We start from the raw sequence: 18,335 nt of genomic DNA on the forward strand, positions 1-18,335 counted from the left end.
GAAACGACGCGAGGCGAGATGGATACACTCATGTCGATGGGAATTTCGGAGGTTTGTTACGCCAATGACGTTGAGCTAATTGAGATTGAAAACTAATTTCTGTGATGTTACAGGATGAGGCAGAAGTAGAGGCGTTACTGCAGCAGATTGCACTGGCCAAGCAGAAGGAGCTGCGACTCCGTGCCGAGAAGAAGCGGATCCGCGACGAACTGAGCCAGCTGCAGGCGGTGCGTACTGCGTATATTGTCAGAATGCATTATTATTAATTGCAACTAGTATTCTGATTAGTTTACGATGGCAGGGAACGCTGTGGTCGCGTGAGGAGCAGACGCAGAAGCAGCTTTTGGAAGTGCGACGAGCGAAGGAGCTGCTGGAGACGCAAAAGAAAACTGAAGAGGAGAAGCTCATTAAGCTCAACGATAATCTCAAGGAGAAGGTGCGATGAGTTTTGAATGTAGAATTGGGTGCTTAGAATGTGGTTACGACGCATATTCTACGTTAGGAACTGAAGTTTCGCAAGAGTGCGAATATCAAACCCAGTCCATTCCAGCAAACCGCAGCGTCTGTGGTGGCTACAGCTACAATATCATCTAAATCGAATGAAGATCTGAACCAGAGAGAGGACAGGAATATTCGGGCGCAGGTGACAACCGACGCGAACCCTGATAAACTTATGCCTCGTGCGAATACGTTGTCGCAATCTCCGCAAGGTACTTGCTCTCTCATGCTATTTTTTCTTAAGATTCTCGGAGCATTTCATCAATGGTTTGCAGCCAGATCCACTCAACTGTTAGCTCCTAACCAAGAGGCGGTCACGAAAGATGATGCGTTGCAGCACTTCCTTCGAAACATCAACTGCGATGAGCAACAAAAGCGGGTCGAAAGACTGCAAGCTGAGCTAGAGAAAGCAAGCTCCCGTCGCCAAGAAGCAAATTTTGACACACCCTCATTAACTGTTTCAAGATGTACAAGCAGCATGTTAAACGACTGTTCTATGTCTTTGATGAACCATGACCACGATGACAGTAGTGCACCAGGTAGGGCCACACGCACCCTTATCAACAACTTCAGAAGATCTAACGATTTATGCTAAACAGACTCAACAACACAAGATAGCAGCCGCATAGCGGCGGTGACGAAAGCAGTCAATAAGTTTATTAACCTCAAGCCTCTAGACGCTCCTCATCAGCCCCGTCACGCTTTAAGCAAAGATGCATCTCCAGTTACCAGTACTCAAACAGCAGACAGTTTACCAGCAGCACCACTCACCCAGCCAGCAGCTCAACCCATCGCGCAACACCCAAGTTATCTTCAGCAACTTGCAGTCCCCTGTTACCCCCACAGCTATCTTTTCTCAACAACCTCGTTCTCTCCTTACCAATTCTTCTCGCCCCCAATTATGCCGGTGTATCCGTACGGTACTGGAGTTTCGTCGTGTTTTCCTGGTAGTCCCTATCCAGCGGCACCTCCGTGGCTCCCATCATACCAGGTAGGAAATGCTACTCCACTTGAGCAATCGTCAAAGCCGTTGCTTAATCAGCAAGAAGAAGATATTCGAAGATTGGAGCGAGATCTTGAAATGCAGCGTTTCGCCAATGAACAACAAGCCGAAGCAAAGGAATTCGCTCGGCTCCAAATCCGTATTCAGGAGCTGCAAGTAGGTGATTCATACGATATCTGCTATCTAGTATACTAATCGATGTTAAAGTAGACCAAGATTTCGACACTGACAGTCAAAAACGACAGTACTGACGCTTCGGCTGCCTCGCCTGCGGCTGACAACAACGATGATTCAGCTCTCAAAAGTTTGAAGGTACTGTAGATTTATTCTAGCTGGAGTATGGGCACACGGCGGACTCTTATGTGGCTTGCAGAGGCAGCATCTTGAAAATCTAGCCAAGGTCCGAAACGAGCGGGATCTCCTGGAAGAGCAAGAAAAGGTAGAGAGCTTGATACGCTATTGAATTTTGAAGAACACTCTTAACATTATGGTTTGTTAGCTGGAAGACCTCAAAGAGCGAATTCAGCGTCGAAGAGAGGAGAAAAAGCGCGAGCTTGATCATGAGGACTGGCTCGCCAAACAGAAGCGAGAGCTGGTTACGCTTCGAGTTCAGCGTGCGATTCAACATAACGACGTGAAAAATAATGGGCTGAATTCAGATATCCAGGGAGAATCTACAGCTTCATACAGCCCAGAGAGTGGCTTTGCTCTGTTTTGGGACTTTGTTGATAGGGTACCCACAACAACAACTGATCTGCAGGTATGATGAATTCGTTGGTAAACTGTCATCTGCTATGTTTTTCTGACACTTTGTTTTCATCTCGTAGATTACCTACGCTGTCTTCGAAGGCAAAATTCTTCGTACACCATTCAAAGTTGTGTCTACAAATGAGACTAAGACGATGAATTCACAGCACAAGCTGTGCTTGTTTCTCTCTCCTAGTCATATCAAAAGGTTAGCAGCGGCTTTGGAACTACGCGTGGTTATGGAGGTGCGATGCAATAGAATTTCGGTTTTACTAGCCCCGAAATGACCGCTTATTATGTTACGTTGAAAGGTGACTTCGGTGGTTCAAAACGGTGCAAGTGGTGCACGTGTTCCAATAAGTTTAGGCTGGACAGCCTTTGACATTTTTAAGCTGACAAACGAGGGAGAGCTGGTATTATCGCTTGGGCTCTTCAAGCTTCCAGTGAAGCAGTCGTCGATGCCTGACCCGTCCAAGGTTCATGTCCTTCCTCCAACACCTGCGGAGTGCGGTGGCATGAGGATACATATCCGACTTGTGCACGGTGAAAGCATTGAGGAGGCTTCCCAAATGCTTGTGGACCCAGAACTGCATGCAGGTACACAACTGTGTCTACTGATAACACGACGCTTTCACTATCTAACGAACATTTCTCTTATGTTTACTTTCCCTAGTGCGATATCAACTTCCAGAATCTGGGAAGGCACCTCCCAGACCACAGTCGAAGAGTATGATGGCAGGTAGAAGGACTCCGATTACTCCCGCAAAGCCCCTGGAAGACCAAAAGCCAAGACCACCAACTACAACCGACTCACCGCCATCAGTTGGTCCCCCAAAGCAAGATTTTCTTGATGTTGAGCACTTTCGCTCGCTTTCATCAGCATCCCCACGACCGTCTAGTACGCGTCCTCGCTCGAACATTCCACCAACAAGTGATAGGTCTCGATTACCTCCTTTTCGTGAGGATAGTAATGCAGAGTCAGATGAACCATGGATTCGCGTTGACAAGACCAGTGAATTGCAAAGGCGTCTACTTGGCGGAAGCCCATTCCAATCTGGAGATGGTTTCAACGTGTATATCGACGGCGGTCGTGGATTTCCAGATAGCGTCACCATTTCCAAGGTAACAATCGCAGCTCTTCACGCTGATCGAACTCAAGTAGTAGCTGCAAATGGCAGTACATTTGCTGTGGCGGAGTCAGGTGCCTTTGATCCAGTGTTCGACGCGGTACGATTGAGGGAAGTTATCTAAAGATTGTGTGTGTTTACTAACCTGTGAATTTATCTGTATATTGGTAGTATGTGGAGTATCGCCAAGGCAATTTTAATCCGACACTTACGTTGGTTATTCGCGTTGACATAATTGAGCTGGTGTCAAAGAGGCCAGTGATCCTGGGATATTCCGTCTTTCCGGTATTTCTCGACGTTGAGACTACTGACCAGCCTAATCGCCCAAGTATTCATCATTTCATCTTGAACGAAGGGGGATTTCAGCTACCACTGCATACCCAAGTCCAGTCTGCCGAAGTGAATCAGCCGTTGAATGCAAAGTCATGTGAAGAGTTTCCGCGAATTCCTTGTGCTACGGTGCTACTGCGAGTTGTGAGAGCAAAATTGGTATGTCAAGATAATTTATTGTCTACAATATTCTACTAATGGGAATTCACTTTGGACAGTCAGGAGACGGGTTAGCGCTTCTTTCACGGAGTGATCACCCGCCTAACGAATGGGAGGCAAAGGGGTTGCAGATACCTGCTCCTCAGTACTGTGATCAGTTGTACGATTCGTTGCGCTGTGTTCCTTCGGGCATTGAAGAGAAGATTTACTCGCTTCGGGTAAGCGTTACTCCTTTGTGGAACTTGCTGTGGTTAACCTTTCACTATGGTTCCTTCCTGCAGCATAAGAACCGCAGAGCAAAGATCGTAGCCCAATGTCTTCAGCAGATATCGCTCAGTACAAATGAAGCTCGAGAAATGCTGAAGGTTTGTTGTGCTTTTTTTATTTGAGCTCTGGAGCAGGGGGAACGGATTTAACTCTTTAATCGTTTTGGTTTGCTCTAGACCAAACCAGCGAATTATCTCGACCTCTCGTCTGCGCTCCGATACGATCCAGCAATTGGATTCCGAGTCGCAGTCGATGCGTTGCACAACGTCAAGGCAAAAGGAGGACCGTTCTTTAAAGTTCTCTTCTCCGTGTATCCACCTGGATCCTTCTATCAAGCGATTCGGCTGACAGGGGACGTGCATTTTACCACAACGACGGAGTGGACCAGTTCACAGACATCACCCGAGTTTGACGACGGATACATGGTACAATTTACAGATGAGAGCTTATCTATAACAGTTCTAACTCGGATGTTGTCACAGACTTTGAAAGATTCACGTAGTGACCAGTTGCTGGCGGTACTTTTCGATGTCCGAAGCGTGAATCGGCATCCTAAGACGGGCAAAATCACGTCGCAGCAGTATGGGTGGACGTTCCTCCCTGTTCTCGCACACTCCCGCTTTGTTAACGTGTGTTCCGTCCAACTCCCTCTCTTCCAGGGGGAGGTCAATCTGGTTCGTTTGCTTTGTTATAGTTTCCCTACTACTTCGTCTAAATGACCATGTACTTGTGCTGCAAACCAGAGCTTATTGAAGGCAGCAACGGGTGGGTTGAACGCTGTGGTCGACGATATCGGAAATGAAAAAGTGAAGCAATTGATTCCAGTTCCCGAGCCAGGAGCATCATTGTTCGTGCGGCTTCAAGATCCTCAACTACCCCACTTGTCAACCGAACCGATCGTAAGTATCTCCTTTGTAGATGGACTTGAAATTGCTGACAGCACCATCATAACCACATTTAGGTTGATGCGAGCATCTCTAAGATGATTCCTCCCCGAATGAGCGCAAAGTACGCTTATGATAACGCCAAAGTTGCAGCTATAAAGAAGAAGACCCCACTTAGCAAACTATTGCCAGCGGACGTCCCCGAGAAACAATTCGAGAAGGAACTGAACGAGGCATTCGCCCAGGTATGTGTTATATACTAAAGCCGTCGTCGCTCTCTATTGCTGCTTTCCGACTAATGGTGATACCATTGCCTTTATCAGGAAATGGGTATCCGTCACTTGCTCTTCTAAATAATTTTGTCGACTTAAACCGAACCGTCGGAGTCTCTTCATCACTATTGATAATGCCCTCCACGGATCGTTCCGACCACACCAAGAGAAAGAAGCCCCGATACCATCTACCGCGGCTTCGTCTCCGTTCCAAGAAAGCACAATTGCAACTCGAGGACTTTGACGATGTGTGTTACAAGATGGAGATCGTTCGACTGGGGGACGACAGCAACGACTCAGCAGACGATCAAGTGGCGTTGCTGGAGTCCATTTTTCTGGCTTTGTTCACGCTATTCCTGCTCGGAGGCTGCGTTGCTGTGGGGTTTGCCACCCACCTGATCGAATACTCGCGCGAAGCGTTGAGTTGGCTGCTGCCGATGCTGCTGGTACCGACCGCATGGGTCATAGCACTCATTGTATGGGAGCGTCGCGCTATCTCTATGCAGCGTAAGATAGCAACACAATAGTCATCGCAGTAGGATCTAAAGCACAACCAACTTGGAACATAGTGAAACTGCTTCAAGTTGTCCATTTTTCCTGGCCTGAAAATCTATGTAAAAAATTACAAAATTAACCAACATGGATTAGGTTAAATAACCCCAATTGACCGCAAGGTGCCTGGAGCGATGGCGGTGATCACCTTCACACCGCTGTATGGCGTGCACTCCAGCGCGCCCTGCTGTGCGTATCTGCTGGAGGTGGACGAGGTATGCATTCTACTGGACTGTGGCTGGACGGACGCGTACGATGTGGAGCTGCTCAAGCCTCTGCAGCGCGTAGTGGACCGCATCGACCTGGTGCTGGTGTCGCATCTGGACTTGGCGCACATGGGGGCGCTGCCCTACGCTATGGGCAAATTGGGGCTCAATGCACCCGTGTACGGCACGTTACCTGTGCACCGTATGGGGCAGATTGCGCTGTACGACGCGTTCCAGGCCAAGACAAAACACGACAGCGACTTTTCACTCTTCTCGCTGGACGATGTGGATCTGGTCTTCGAGCGGTTTAAGCAGCTGAAATACTCGGAAAAGTTGACGCTCACAAGCAGTGGAGAGGGGATCGTTATCACGCCTCATGTGGCCGGTCATCTGATTGGAGGTGCGCTCTGGAGGATCATGAAGGAGACGGTGAGGATGGAGCTGCCCAATGTTTAGCTGATGGCTCCTTACTGACTGCTACTGTATACTGAATGCAGGACGATATTATCTACGCGGTGGATTACAATCATCGCTCGGAGCACGTGCTTCAGAAGACGATTCTGGACTCGTTCACGTGAGTTCTTAAATGTCGAGACTGCGGTCGGTGTGGATCATTCGTGCTGATGCTTGTTATTGATGATTTTATTTGCAGTCGCCCAACGCTGCTTATTACCGATTCCATGAACCTCCATGCGGAACAACCCAAGCTCAAGGACCGAGATAGCAAGGTTTGTTCTGGAGCTCTCGTGATGAGAATGTGTGTTTTCTTTTATTAACTCTCTTGTGTTGCACTCAGATCATGATGGAGATTTTGAAGACAGTCCGAAACGGTGGAAATGTACTGATCCCGACCGACAGCTCTGGTCGAGTACTTGAATTGATGCGAGTGTTGGATCAGTACTGGATCCAGAACAAGTAAGCGATGATCACTTGGGCTATGATGATGAAGCTTGTACGTCTAACTATTTTTTGCTTCACTCGTACGCAGGCTGCGTGACCCCATTGCTTTGCTCCATGATATGAGCTACTACACGCCCAAGGCTGCACAGGCAATGCTGGAGTGGTGTAACGACCGAATCGCGAAGAACTTCGACGTTGGTCGCCAGAACCCGTTCCAATTCACGTACGTATAATCTCCCCCATGAGTTGTAGTCTACTCTTATAACTGATTTTTGAGCTGTGGCTCGTAGACACATTCATTTGGTCCACACGTTGGAAGAACTGGACGCATTGCCGAACCCCAAGGTGAGTCAAGAAGTCTGTTTTGGAGTAACAAGAGCTAATCAAATGTATTCAGGTGGTGTTGGCTACGTCTCCAAGTCTAGAATGCGGCTTTGCAAAGGATATTTTCATTCGCTGGGCTCCCGATCCTCGAAACAGCATCATTTTCACGTCAACAACGCCAGGGACGTCGTTTGCATCCCGTGTACTGAAGCTGTCGAAGGACCCATCCGCTGAGAAAACTATTTCATGCACAGTGACGAAGAAGGTGTTCTTGGAAGGGGCAGAGCTTGCGCTTTATGAAGTGAAGGAGCGAAAACGCCTTCGTACAGAGGCTGAGAACAAGGCGAAGGAGATTGAAGAGGCTGCCATGGAAGATATGATGATGGGAATCGAAGACTTTGAATCTGAGTCGGAAGAAGAGGAGACTACACAGCAAGAAGGTGAGTTATGGTCGGCTTCTGTACTTTCACGCAATTTTGAACTAACCAAGCTGTTGCAGTTCAACTTCGAGGCACTTTTAAGGTCGGCCTTGGACAGTTCGCATCGGTTCGGTATCCCATGTTCTTTGCCGTGGAGCCAAAGATCGAGTGGGACGAATACGGAGAGGTACATTGTTCTACTACTAGGATGGCATTGTTGGTGTTTGACGTTAACGGGTGCACTTTTACCAACAGATCATCAACCCAGACGACTTCAAGGACGCTACGTTGCTGGCAAATCGCCAGGCTCGTCGTAATATCATTGAAGATGCCGATGGGGATGAGGACATGGAAAATGCTGATCAGGAGGCTGCAGTCGAGACTCGTCCTACCAAGACTATCACGAACGAGGTCGTCGTCAACGTAAGAATCCTGTGTATTGATGGTATCACTTTATTTCGTGATGCTCTAACAATAACCGTTTTTTTGCTCCTCAGATCGCTGCTCGTATCACGCAAGTGGACTTTGACGGTGTTGCAGATGGCCGAGCAATTCGAAACTGTTTGGGCAATGTCAAGCCTCGCAAACTCATTTTGGTCCATGGCACTGAGAAGACTACGAGCGAGCTGAAGCAGTTTGTGGAATCGTCCATCCCAATGTGTGAAGCTGTGTTTACTCCAAACGTGATGGAGTGTATCGACATTGAGTCCGACACGAACGTGTACAAGCTGTCGGTCAAGGAATCGCTGTACACATCAGCGGTATTCCGGAAGGTACGTTGATGGCTCTCTTGGCTCTATATAGGTCTTCGTCTATTGACCTCTGTGAATTACTTGTGATCAACAGGTTGGCAGTCACGAAGTCGCTTATGTTACTGGCCAACTTGTGCTACCCGAGAACAGCTCGGTACCAGTGTTGCAGCCTCTGAACGAGAATGGTGGCCAGACGACGCACGAGCCTATTCTGCTGAGTGACGGCAAGATGAAGCTGGACGTGATGAAGCAGGTGCTGGGTAAAGCAGGCTTCCAGGCCAAATTCCGCGGAGGTATGCTGGTCTGCAATGACGGTGTGGTGCTCAAACGTGCAATGAACAACGAAATCGTGATGGAAGGTACACTGTCCAGGAACTATTATCGCATCCGAGCGCTGCTGTATGAGCAGTTCACACTCGTGTAGGCTGAAGCCATTTTCCAAAACACGGTGGTACAAAATAGCAAAACCTGATGAAAACTTCAACCGTATTTTGATATTTGAACATGCTTCCTGCTATATTTTTTATTATTTAGATGGCTACAAACTACAGTTGCACTTCGCCAGTTTAAAATTACTCTCTAATTTATTACCTCGTCGTAATCGATTGCGACCACAAACCTTTTGGCTTGTGTGGCCCAGCATTGTCATTGCAGACGCTTGGTATTGGCGAAGGATGTTGGCGCTCCAGCGGCACGCGATGCGCTCTGGCGCTCAGGTGGCTCGCTTCTCGGCTGCGGCCGCTGCTACTCAGGAGGCTTCTTCAAACGTGCTGCAGCTCGTGGTGCGTGAAGGTGAGGGATCACGTGCATCTCGGCGTCTGCGCAAGCAGGGTCTGCTGCCGGGCGTACTCTACGGTGAGGGCGAGGACGGCAAGGATGAGCGCGTGTTGGTCTCATTCCCGACGCGTGCCTTCGAGCGTGAGCACCGCAAGCTCTGGACGTCCATAGAGAACCAAGTGTTCCACGTCCAGGTGGGCGGCCAGGCGCCCGTCAAGGCCTATATGCGTGACGTGCAGCTGGACCCCGTGACCGACGTGCCTTTGGCCGTGAACTTCCTTCGTTACAAGCCTGGGCGTACTGTGTCCATCCCTATCACGTACTTGAATGAGGAAGGCAGCCCTGGTCTTAAGCGCGGAGGCTTCATCAACCACATCTACCACTCACTTGACTGCACCATCTCTACGGACAAAATCCCGACTACGCTTCAGATCGACGTCAATGGCCTGCACGTGGGTGACAAGGTGTACCTCGAGTCTATCAAGTTCCCGGAAGGAGTGGTGCCTAACATCCCGGAAGGTTCACTGGTCGCCAAGATTGCTGGTCGTCGTGGTCTCATCCCGCGTGTGGAGCCTGTGGTCGAAGAGGTCGTGGAGCAGAAGGAGGAAGAGGACGAAGACGAGGAGTTCGATGACTGGAACGACATTTTCTAGGCGTACAAGGCAGGAAAAAGCAGCGCGGACAGGATACGTCGTGTTTGCTGTCGCTGCTGGCCCCTTCAGTTGCAATTAAATAGAGCTCCCGATTTTTCCATTCCATTTGAGCCTTGAGGCATCGCGGGATTTTCGCTGGATATACATTAGCTTTAGTTGGTGAATTCTACTCTTCGGCTGCCGTTGCATTTGCATCTCCAGCAGTCCTAGGCTTGAAGAAGGACGCACTGTCAGGTAATGTCTTCTTCTCCTTTTCCTGGTCCTTCTTCGCCTTACTTTCAGCTGCAATGTCCCTCGGAGTGGGCTTGACGTCAGGAAAGTCTTCGCGAAGCCAATCCAACGACGCTGTGGTTTGAATAGTGCGTGTCACGTCCGACGCCTTGATCTGCCGCTTGTTACGGTACAGCGCTTGCTCGTAGCTCTTGGTGCCTAGAAACTGAGCAAACAGCTCCTGCAATAGTAAAATAAACAGCGTCAGAGCTTTGTTCCCTTCGTTTAGTGCGCAAGTCCGATCGTACCGAAGCCTTGGCGATGGCAATGAGTGCGTCCTTTGAGACCTTGCCAACGTCAGGATCGCTCTGCACGATCCTCCGTACTCTTCCCAACGGATAGATACAGGCATTGGAGTCTTGCGCTGCCTTGTCCTCTGCAGTGGGCTCCTCATTGACCTGCGGGTTGTCCAGCAACTCCTGTTCGTAGCGTGCCTTGTCCTTGGCAGCCAGCTCCACATACACGTCCTTCTCCTCGGGCTTGAGCTCTTTCCACTGCGCACTAATGATCTTCTGGATGTCGCCGATACGTGTGCCTGGGTTCTCATCCATCACCTGCTTGCGTCGCTCATTGCAGAAGATCAGATACGAGCTCTGCGGCTTCTTCACAGGCGCCATTTTTGTCTGGAACTTCAGATTGTGACACTTTGCCGCCAAAAGTCTGCATCATACAAATTTACTTTATCCCCAAAAGTATTCGCCCCATTTACCACAATTGTGTTCTCCCTGCCACAGCTGAACACTCGCATCTCGACGATGGGCGGCGGCAGCAGCAAGGATTCTAGCGGTAAGCAGAGCTCGTCCAATGGCAATGACGCCGTCTCCGCTAGGGACGAGATACTGGGTATGGTGCTGGACGGTCTCATGCTCTACACCATGTACCAAACGTCCAAGTACTTGTACAAGGCAAGCAAAATGAGCTCTGACGTGGTGCGACATCGTAAAGCTAACACTGGTTATTGCTGTTGCTATTGCTGCAGCAACTGAAGCCCATGATGGACGACTGGAGCAAGGGCCAGGATAGTCAGGCAAAGCTGCAGAACCGCCTGAAGCGCACAGGTCGCCGTGTGTTCAATACGAATTATTTCGAGAACGTGATCGCTGGTGACATTGTAGACCCACAGGACATCGACGTGTCATTCGAGGACATCGGCGGCTTAGAGCGACAGAAGCGCGACATCCACGATCTGGTTGTCCTTCCTCTTAAAAGTCCCGAGTTCTTCGCTTCTCGAGGGAAGCTGCTCACTGTCCCCAAGGGTATTTTACTCTATGGCAAACCTGGTACAGGCAAGACAATGCTGGCCAAGGCGATCGCCAAGGAGTCAGGCGCTTTCTTCATCGATCTCAAGATCAGTACGATCATGAGCAAGTGGTTCGGCGAGTCGCAGAAGCTCGTACGGGCCGCTTTCTCGCTGGCTCGGAAACTGGCGCCGTGCATCATTTTCATCGATGAGGTCGATTCCTTCATGGGCAAGCGAGGCGGCGTGTCAGACCCGACGTTCTCGTCCATGAAAACGGTGAGTAGTAGTGTGTTAGATGATACAAGGTGCCACCTGTCTGACGTTGTTGTTGTTGATGCTGTAGGAATTCCTGGCGCTTTGGGACGGATTCACTGAGATGAGCACTGAAGACGATGGAGGCTTCGGTGTCATTATCATGGGTGCGACCAATCGTCCGGGCGATGTGGACCCTGCTTTCCTGCGTCGAATGCCTCGTACGTTTGAGATTGGACTGCCCAACAGACCACAGCGTGAGAAGATTCTCCGACTGCAGCTTAAGACGGAGCGGGTGGACGACAGTTTTGATTTTGCCCAGCTCGCCAACGACACGATGTACTATAGTGGAAGCGATCTGAAGGAGTTGTGTCGAGCTGCTCTGATGATTCCTCTTCGAGAGCATATCGACAATTGCCGTGCTGCAGCAGAAGAAGCTGCAAAGAACCCGACAGTTAAAGACGAGAAGCCCCAAATCTACGATGAGGCAGCTCAACCTGAGCCTCCTACGATGCGTCCTCTGTCGATGGCTGATTTTGACGAAGCTAGAACCATGGTACAGCCTACTGGTGCGACAGCGTATGCGTATGAGAACGCTCAGGAGGATCAGAAGCCGTCTCGGCCAGCGTCCGGCGGCCCTGGGATGTCTATCGACCCCGAGATGTTTGCGGCGATTATGGCCGCGGGTCTGCAAAACTTGATGCAGCAGAGCCGCAATGTCACTCCACATTTCGAGTAGATTCACAAGGAAGAGAGATACCGACCTTTTTAGATGAATAAACGCTTCCTGAGAACGTACACCTTGTGCTGAGCTTGCGGATCCACTTGAGCGATGCCCAGCATTGTCGATGATGAGTAAATGCGAATGGGTTCACCGCTGGTGAGGTTGAAGCGGTTGTGGCCCACGAACTCGATATCTTCTGCTGGGGTAGCAACACTGCCGCCATTCAGCCAGTACTGGGCAGTTTTGGACGGCAATTCAGCAAAAGGGAGATGCTGGAGCATGTTCTCGATCGGTTGAAGTGGAGACTCCCCACGCTGTTGATAACAGAAGAATAGCTCGTTAGATTCCCAGCGGAGTATTCTCTTCGTTCACTGCAGCAATGCATACCTCTACTTTGGATCGGATCTCATCGAAGTCGAGACTGTCAGCGATGGTAAAAGCCCCACTTCGAGTCCGCTCTAGCTCAGTCAGCGTTCCTCCGACACAACATTCGCCTGCAGGATTGCGCAATGTGCACGTCGAGTCCACGTACTCGGGTGGTACAATTAGTGCCTCGCCGCATTCCCGTGCAATGGATCGGATGTAGGTGCCCCCTCCACAGACGACGTTAATATCCACCTGTGCACGGTGTCATCAGGTAAGTTTCATCCAACAAGCAATGACATTACTATCCAATCAATCGACCCAACCTCCGGAAAATCTCCTTGAGTAAAGCTCTGAACGTCGATCCTCTCAATATTCACTCGTCTCGGCTTGACTTTAAAGTCCTTCTTTGATCTCGCCAATTTGTACAGCCGCACGCCATTCTTCTTGATGGCGCTGACTCGCGGTGGCACCTGGTCGATCTCCCCAATGAACCTGCAGCCAACAGCTCCACTTGTCAGATCTTCACTCCTGCCTCCTATTGCTGCTCTTCATCCTCTCACCTCTGCAGCGTTGAATTAACTATTTCCTCATCAATCCACGGTGCCGGCTTCTGCGTTAAAACTTCGCCCGTAATATCGTCCGAGTCCGTGGTGACACCCAGTCGAATCGCGCCCCTGTACTCTTTACCAGTAGTCAAGTACTGCAGGAAGCGCGTTGCCCGCCCCACTGCCAGCGTAAGGACGCCCGTAGCCATCGGGTCCAGTGTCCCGCCGTGTCCGACCTGCCGCGTGTCGAACACTCGGCGCATGGCCCCCACACACTGATGCGACGTGAGCCCCGCAGGCTTGCGGACGTTGAGGAAGCCACTCATCGTCATGGTTACTATGCAGCGTGTGGACAAAACGAGAGTGACGGTCTCAAAGTTGAACTCCCTTTTCAGCCAATCCCAAGAGTGGCATGCTTTTTAGCGCGCCTAAATAAGCTGCCGATTGACTTGCATGAAGGTGCTCAACGTGGCGGAGAAGCCATCGGTGGCCAAGGAGATCGCCAACATCCTGTCTTCAGGCCGCTCCCAGCGTGTGTGTTGTGCATTCACTGCTTTGCATCTCTCAGCGCTCTCTCTAATCAATCTCTATCGCGTGTGTTGTCAGCGCGCCGGCTTTTCTAAATACAATGCGCTCTTCGAGTTCCCGTATCAAATCCGAGGGCAGCAGGTGCAAATGGTCGTCACGTCCGTCACAGGCCACATTATGGAGCTGGACTTTGACGCGAGTGTCAGAAGTTGGCACTCGTGCGACCCCGTGGATCTCTTTACAGCTCCAGTGACCAAGAGGATACGCAGCGATGACACTCAGAAGAAGATCGAGAAGTCGCTAATGAAGGAGGCCAAGCACAGTCAGGTGTGTCACCTCTCTGTGTCCAATAGTAGCGGTATTGACTGATTGATCATCTTTGTAGTGGCTCGTGTTGTGGTTGGATTGTGATCGAGAGGGTGAGAACATCGCTTACGAGGTCAAAAGTATCTGCGAGAAGACCAATAGGAGGCTGCGCGTTTTCCGCGCCAGGTTCTCAGCTCTAATTCCTCGCGACATCATTCATGCAGTACAGAACTTGTCTGAGCCCAATGAGAAACTCTCACTGGCTGTCGATGCTCGATCAGAGATCGATTTAAGAATTGGCGCGGCGTTTACGAGGTTTCAAACGATGCGCATTCAGAGCAGATTCCCGGCGTTGAGTCAGGAGAAGAACGTTATTAGCTATGGACCCTGCCAGTTCCCGACGCTCGGCTTTGTGGTGGAGCGATTTCTCAAGATCCAGAACTTTGAACGGGAAGCTTTTTACTACATCAGTGTCACACACCAGCGAACTGATCAATTAGACGCACCCACAACGACGTTCAAGTGGAAGCGTGGGCATCTCTTCGATCGCATGGCGTGCTTGTGTATCTATGAGTGTCTAGTAGAGAGTCAAACAGCAACGATCGAGTCCGTAGACAAGCGACCTTCTTGGAAGCGGAAGCCGTTGCCACTAACTACAGTGGAGCTGCAAAAACGAGTGTCACGTTGGCTGCGGATCTCGTCAGAGGCGACCATGAAAGCAGCAGAAAGTCTGTACAATAAGGGTTTGATTAGCTATCCGCGTACGGAGACCAGCAAATTCAAAGAAGGCTCAGACCTCATGAGTTTGGTCCGACTGCACGACACTCATCAACAGTGGGGGAACTACGTCACTCGACAGCTGCTTGATGGAGGCAAATACGAAGCTCCTCGCCACGGCAACTCTGATGACCAGGCACACCCTCCCATTCACCCAACCAAGAGTGTTGATCTAAATAAGTTGTCAGACCCCAACGAGAAGAAAGTGTACGAGTTCGTCGCTCTCCACTTCTTGGCGTGTTGTAGTCGCGATGCCAAGGGCAGCCAGACGAGTGTCGTGATGAGGATGCTGGGTGAGAGCTTCACTGCGTCTGGACTGATGGTGGAGGAACGAAATTACTTGGATATCTACAAGTACGAGAAATGGAATGCGTCTGCGATTCCTGTTTATCAACGCGGCGATGTGTTCCGCCCGTCGACTGTTGTGATGCTCTCAGGAGAAACAAACCCGCCGCCGCTGCTATCGGAAGCTGATTTAATCGCAAAGATGGACTCAAACGGTATTGGTACAGACGCCACGATCGCCGAGCACATCAAGACGATTCTTAAGCGGGAGTACGCTATCAAGGTGAACAACGATACCCAGTTCAAGCCTACAACTCTGGGGTTGGCGTTGGTATTATCATACGAGCACATGGGCCTCGAGTTGGCAAAACCAGTTCTTCGTGCTGCGGTGGGTGTTCGAAAAGTGGCGGACCTGTATTGACTTGACTCTAATTGCTTTTGCCTGAACATTTAGATGGAGAATGACTGCAAAGCGATTTCGCTAGGACAAAAGGCTCTCCGACAAGTAGTCGATTCGTGTATGGATCAGGTAAAGAATGTATAGGAGCCTTGATCTTCATCTCGAGTGAACTGACAAGTTCTATCAATGCATTCGTAGATGAAGAGCATTTTCCTCGAAGTTACTCGTAGCGCTAATGTGCTAGACCAGACGTTTTCGGAGCAATTCGGCCAATCGGTTAATGATGCTCGTGATCCTGGGTTGCCACGAATGGGGGAATTGAGGCCTCGCGCTCCTGTTGACAGAGAACCACGGCAGCCTCATCGCGCAGACGTGAGACCTCGTGGCCCGAATTCTGACAGTACATCATCGAGAGGATCGGAGACGAGTACACGAGCTGGCAATGGCACTCAAGATCGACGGCAGAAACGACAACGATCTCCATCACGGTCTGCAGGTTCTCAGACTCGACCACCCCCTACTCCGAGTCTGGCCTCAGATGTCCCTCGTTGCAATGACCACGGTTTGTCTTGCGTGGAGAAGGAGGTAACTCGCGACGGGCCGAACACTGGGCGGATGTTTTACGTGTGTCCACTGCCTCAAGGTGAGCAGTGCAACTTTTTTGCTTGGGTATCCGACTCGAACGCGCCCGTAGTGAAGTGCCCTGGTCATAACGAACCTTGTGCCGAGAGAACCGTAAAGAAGGACGGCCCGAACAAAGGCCGACAGTTCTACAGCTGCCGACGCGGCCAAACAGAGAACAACTGCGGGTTTTTCCTGTGGAAGGACGAAGCTTCAGAGACTCCCACTGCATCAGCTCAGCCTTTGTCAGCTTCGAGAGTCGCTGGCGTATTAAATGTGCCCAAGTGCTCTGGGCATAATACCCCTTGCGTCTTGCGCACAACCCGAAAGCCAGGTCCGAACCTGAACCGTGAGTTTTACGCCTGCAGCTTCCAGGGACCAGACACCTGCGGCTTCTTCGAATGGAAGGACGAGATGCCGCCTTCTACGACCGACAGAGGAGATAACGAGACGCCAACGTGTGAGTGTAATTTGCCTGGCGTCTTGTTCACGTGTAAGAATGGAGTGAACAAAGATCGGACCTTTTTCAAGTGTCCAAACCGCCAATGTGATTTCTTCCAGTGGGGGTCTTAAGGCGCCCATAGATTCAATACTAAAACGCTCCATCCAATTGTCCTGTGCACATTAAATTTGCGTGTGGTCCATTCCGTTGGATGCCTCCATCATGGCCGCCACAACTGGCAACATGGCTGCCATTCCTCGTGTCCTGGGATGCTGCCGGTAGCACAGGAAGAAGAACGCCCCCAACATGGCTACTTCGCTGTCTTCCTCGTTCGTCATACGGTTGGCGCAGTGTACCAGATCCCCCACAATGTCCACGTCGTCTTCTCGTCGGGCTTCCTGTTTGAGTGTCAGGTACTCCGACATCTGCTCCATGGGGTCTTTGAGCTCCAGTATACGCTTCATCGTGTCGATTCGCCGCTGCACGTCGTTGTCTGCCTCTTGCATCCCCTTCTCGATCGACAGAATGCGCTGCAGATAGCGTTGCCGCTCCAGCTCGTCTGACTCGGCGGCGCTCAGCTGCTCGTCTCGGCCCTTTCCATGGTTATCCTCCACGCCCTCCTCCCCCACTGGACGGTAGAGCTGCTCGCCGAATAGTGCATCGGCTTGACTCGTCTCCGCAATGTGGCGCTGGATCTGCGTCTCCAAGTCTACGTGTTCACCCACCACCAGGTCGTCGTCGTATACGCCTCCGCCCGCGTCCAGCTGCAGGAACGCGTCCATGACCGACGGGTACCCTAAAAAAAACAAGAAAAAAAAACAACGAAAAAACCCCCCGTCCCTAAAAAAAAACCTACTCAAATTTAATTTTTTTAAAAAAAAAAAACAAAAAGTAATTTTTAAAAAAATACACATTATTCAACTTTTACAATTCTAATCACTTCTTCGATTTTGTATTCTGTGGTTTGGTTTTGTGTCTTTTAAGCGACTGGACGCCTGCCGAATATAGATTAAACAGGTGATTTATCTGCTGCAGATAAATCGCGACTTAAACGCGCATAAATATTGTTAATTTTGTCGAAGTTTCCCGCTTTGGGCCAATTAAGTAAACCTCCGCTCAACCTACAGACCAATGTGATTGGACATAAATAAATTGGGTTCATGTAGGTAGACGACGTCGTCGTCGCGACGACGAAGAAGAAGCCTAGTAGCCCCGAAAATTTCGTCGTCGCAAAACTGCGAGAGCGAGAGGAAGTCTTTGGTAAGCTCAATCAGGCTACGCGCGTATCAAGAGCTGGTGTGAGCTGCCATCCGCACCTGAAGCAGCTGGCCTGCAAACGGACTCGCCGTCCAAGTAGTCAAGCCCGCGAGATACAAAAAAAAAACGCTGCATGGGAGCACCGACTGAACTAGGAGGAGATCGGTAAGATGTAGAACGATATCGTGTTCATCAAGCATGACGTTTACTTCACCTGCAGTTCACCACTGTCCTACTCTGGATTGACTAACAATGCTTGCTATGTGGTTTGCAGTTAAGTCAGTGATATCCGCTCTTTATCATGGAGGAGGCTGTGGTGAAGTGGGAGTCGCAAAATCACGTTGTGATCCACTCGGACACACAGTGCCCTGGACTGCCGACTAACGGAGGGGGTACTCCGATAAATGTGGGGTTGCTGAGGGCTCATCTTGTGTACCCGTCGGCGGGGCTGG

At 50.3% G+C, this 18,335-nt stretch overlaps 9 protein-coding genes across 13 annotated transcripts; 6 read left to right on the forward strand and 3 right to left on the reverse strand.

Annotated features, from left to right (window-relative positions):
• Positions 1 to 36: 36 nt before the first annotated feature.
• Positions 37 to 5,368, forward strand: PPTG_17630 (hypothetical protein; the record flags this gene model as incomplete). Its single annotated transcript, XM_008915305.1, has 20 exons — positions 37 to 51; positions 114 to 227; positions 302 to 436; positions 503 to 710; positions 774 to 1,037; positions 1,098 to 1,657; positions 1,712 to 1,813; positions 1,875 to 1,940; positions 2,001 to 2,261; positions 2,329 to 2,493; positions 2,560 to 2,845; positions 2,922 to 3,475; positions 3,547 to 3,864; positions 3,924 to 4,082; positions 4,146 to 4,229; positions 4,308 to 4,556; positions 4,614 to 4,805; positions 4,875 to 5,030; positions 5,093 to 5,260; positions 5,339 to 5,368. The coding sequence occupies 20 exons, from the start codon at positions 37 to 39 to the stop codon at positions 5,366 to 5,368; spliced, it is 4,086 nt and encodes a 1,361-aa protein (XP_008913553.1).
• Positions 5,369 to 5,421: 53 nt separating this feature from the next.
• PPTG_17631 (hypothetical protein) lies at positions 5,422 to 5,814 on the forward strand (the record flags this gene model as incomplete). Its single annotated transcript, XM_008915306.1, has 1 exon — positions 5,422 to 5,814. One exon carries the CDS (start codon positions 5,422 to 5,424, stop codon positions 5,812 to 5,814), a length of 393 nt encoding a protein of 130 aa, XP_008913554.1.
• A 128-nt stretch (positions 5,815 to 5,942) lies between these two features.
• PPTG_17632 lies at positions 5,943 to 8,955 on the forward strand. 2 transcript variants are annotated; one of them, XM_008915307.1, is made up of 11 exons: positions 5,943 to 6,474; positions 6,543 to 6,619; positions 6,698 to 6,773; positions 6,842 to 6,960; positions 7,034 to 7,168; positions 7,236 to 7,290; positions 7,343 to 7,709; positions 7,769 to 7,875; positions 7,944 to 8,111; positions 8,186 to 8,461; positions 8,535 to 8,955. In XM_008915307.1, the coding sequence occupies exons 1-11, from the start codon at positions 5,974 to 5,976 to the stop codon at positions 8,862 to 8,864; spliced, it is 2,211 nt and encodes a 736-aa protein (XP_008913555.1). In that variant the 5' UTR covers positions 5,943 to 5,973; the 3' UTR covers positions 8,865 to 8,955. The 2 variants fall into 2 exon arrangements, with proteins under 2 accessions (XP_008913555.1, XP_008913556.1); XM_008915308.1 differs by having other exon boundaries at positions 7,944 to 8,099.
• PPTG_17634 (hypothetical protein) lies at positions 8,935 to 10,888 on the reverse strand. Its single transcript, XM_008915309.1, has 2 exons — positions 10,389 to 10,888; positions 8,935 to 10,321 (listed from the first exon to the last, which is right to left on the reverse strand). Exons 1-2 carry the CDS (start codon positions 10,755 to 10,757, stop codon positions 10,037 to 10,039), a joined length of 654 nt encoding a protein of 217 aa, XP_008913557.1. The 5' UTR covers positions 10,758 to 10,888; the 3' UTR covers positions 8,935 to 10,036.
• PPTG_17633 (ribosomal protein L25, Ctc-form) lies at positions 9,020 to 9,975 on the forward strand. The gene has a single exon (XM_008915310.1). The coding sequence runs from the start codon at positions 9,115 to 9,117 to the stop codon at positions 9,868 to 9,870; it is 756 nt and encodes a 251-aa protein (XP_008913558.1). The 5' UTR covers positions 9,020 to 9,114; the 3' UTR covers positions 9,871 to 9,975.
• On the forward strand, positions 10,827 to 13,109 carry PPTG_17635. 2 transcript variants are annotated; one of them, XM_008915311.1, is made up of 3 exons: positions 10,827 to 11,045; positions 11,120 to 11,656; positions 11,724 to 13,109. In XM_008915311.1, the coding sequence occupies exons 1-3, from the start codon at positions 10,896 to 10,898 to the stop codon at positions 12,369 to 12,371; spliced, it is 1,335 nt and encodes a 444-aa protein (XP_008913559.1). In that variant the 5' UTR covers positions 10,827 to 10,895; the 3' UTR covers positions 12,372 to 13,109. The 2 variants fall into 2 exon arrangements, with proteins under 2 accessions (XP_008913559.1, XP_008913560.1); XM_008915312.1 differs by having other exon boundaries at positions 10,827 to 11,656.
• Positions 12,103 to 13,663, reverse strand: PPTG_17636. 2 transcript variants are annotated; one of them, XM_008915313.1, is made up of 5 exons: positions 13,283 to 13,663; positions 13,046 to 13,214; positions 12,744 to 12,974; positions 12,397 to 12,670; positions 12,103 to 12,328 (listed from the first exon to the last, which is right to left on the reverse strand). In XM_008915313.1, exons 1-4 carry the CDS (start codon positions 13,597 to 13,599, stop codon positions 12,401 to 12,403), a joined length of 987 nt encoding a protein of 328 aa, XP_008913561.1. In that variant the 5' UTR covers positions 13,600 to 13,663; the 3' UTR covers positions 12,103 to 12,328; positions 12,397 to 12,400. The 2 variants fall into 2 exon arrangements, with proteins under 2 accessions (XP_008913561.1, XP_008913562.1); XM_008915314.1 differs by lacking the exon at positions 12,103 to 12,328 and having other exon boundaries at positions 12,336 to 12,670.
• Positions 13,621 to 16,848, forward strand: PPTG_17637. 2 transcript variants are annotated; one of them, XM_008915316.1, is made up of 5 exons: positions 13,621 to 13,799; positions 13,874 to 14,122; positions 14,181 to 15,551; positions 15,618 to 15,692; positions 15,762 to 16,848. In XM_008915316.1, exons 2-5 carry the CDS (start codon positions 13,943 to 13,945, stop codon positions 16,755 to 16,757), a joined length of 2,622 nt encoding a protein of 873 aa, XP_008913564.1. In that variant the 5' UTR covers positions 13,621 to 13,799; positions 13,874 to 13,942; the 3' UTR covers positions 16,758 to 16,848. The 2 variants fall into 2 exon arrangements, with proteins under 2 accessions (XP_008913564.1, XP_008913563.1); XM_008915315.1 differs by having other exon boundaries at positions 13,621 to 13,801; positions 15,762 to 16,837.
• On the reverse strand, positions 15,554 to 17,490 carry PPTG_17638 (hypothetical protein). The gene has a single exon (XM_008915317.1). The coding sequence runs from the start codon at positions 17,406 to 17,408 to the stop codon at positions 16,809 to 16,811; it is 600 nt and encodes a 199-aa protein (XP_008913565.1). The 5' UTR covers positions 17,409 to 17,490; the 3' UTR covers positions 15,554 to 16,808.
• Between the last annotated feature and the right edge of the window lie 845 nt (positions 17,491 to 18,335).

This window comes from Phytophthora parasitica, assembly GCF_000247585.1.
Source record: "Phytophthora parasitica INRA-310 unplaced genomic scaffold supercont2.69, whole genome shotgun sequence".
NCBI lineage: Eukaryota > Oomycota > Peronosporomycetes > Peronosporales > Peronosporaceae > Phytophthora > Phytophthora nicotianae.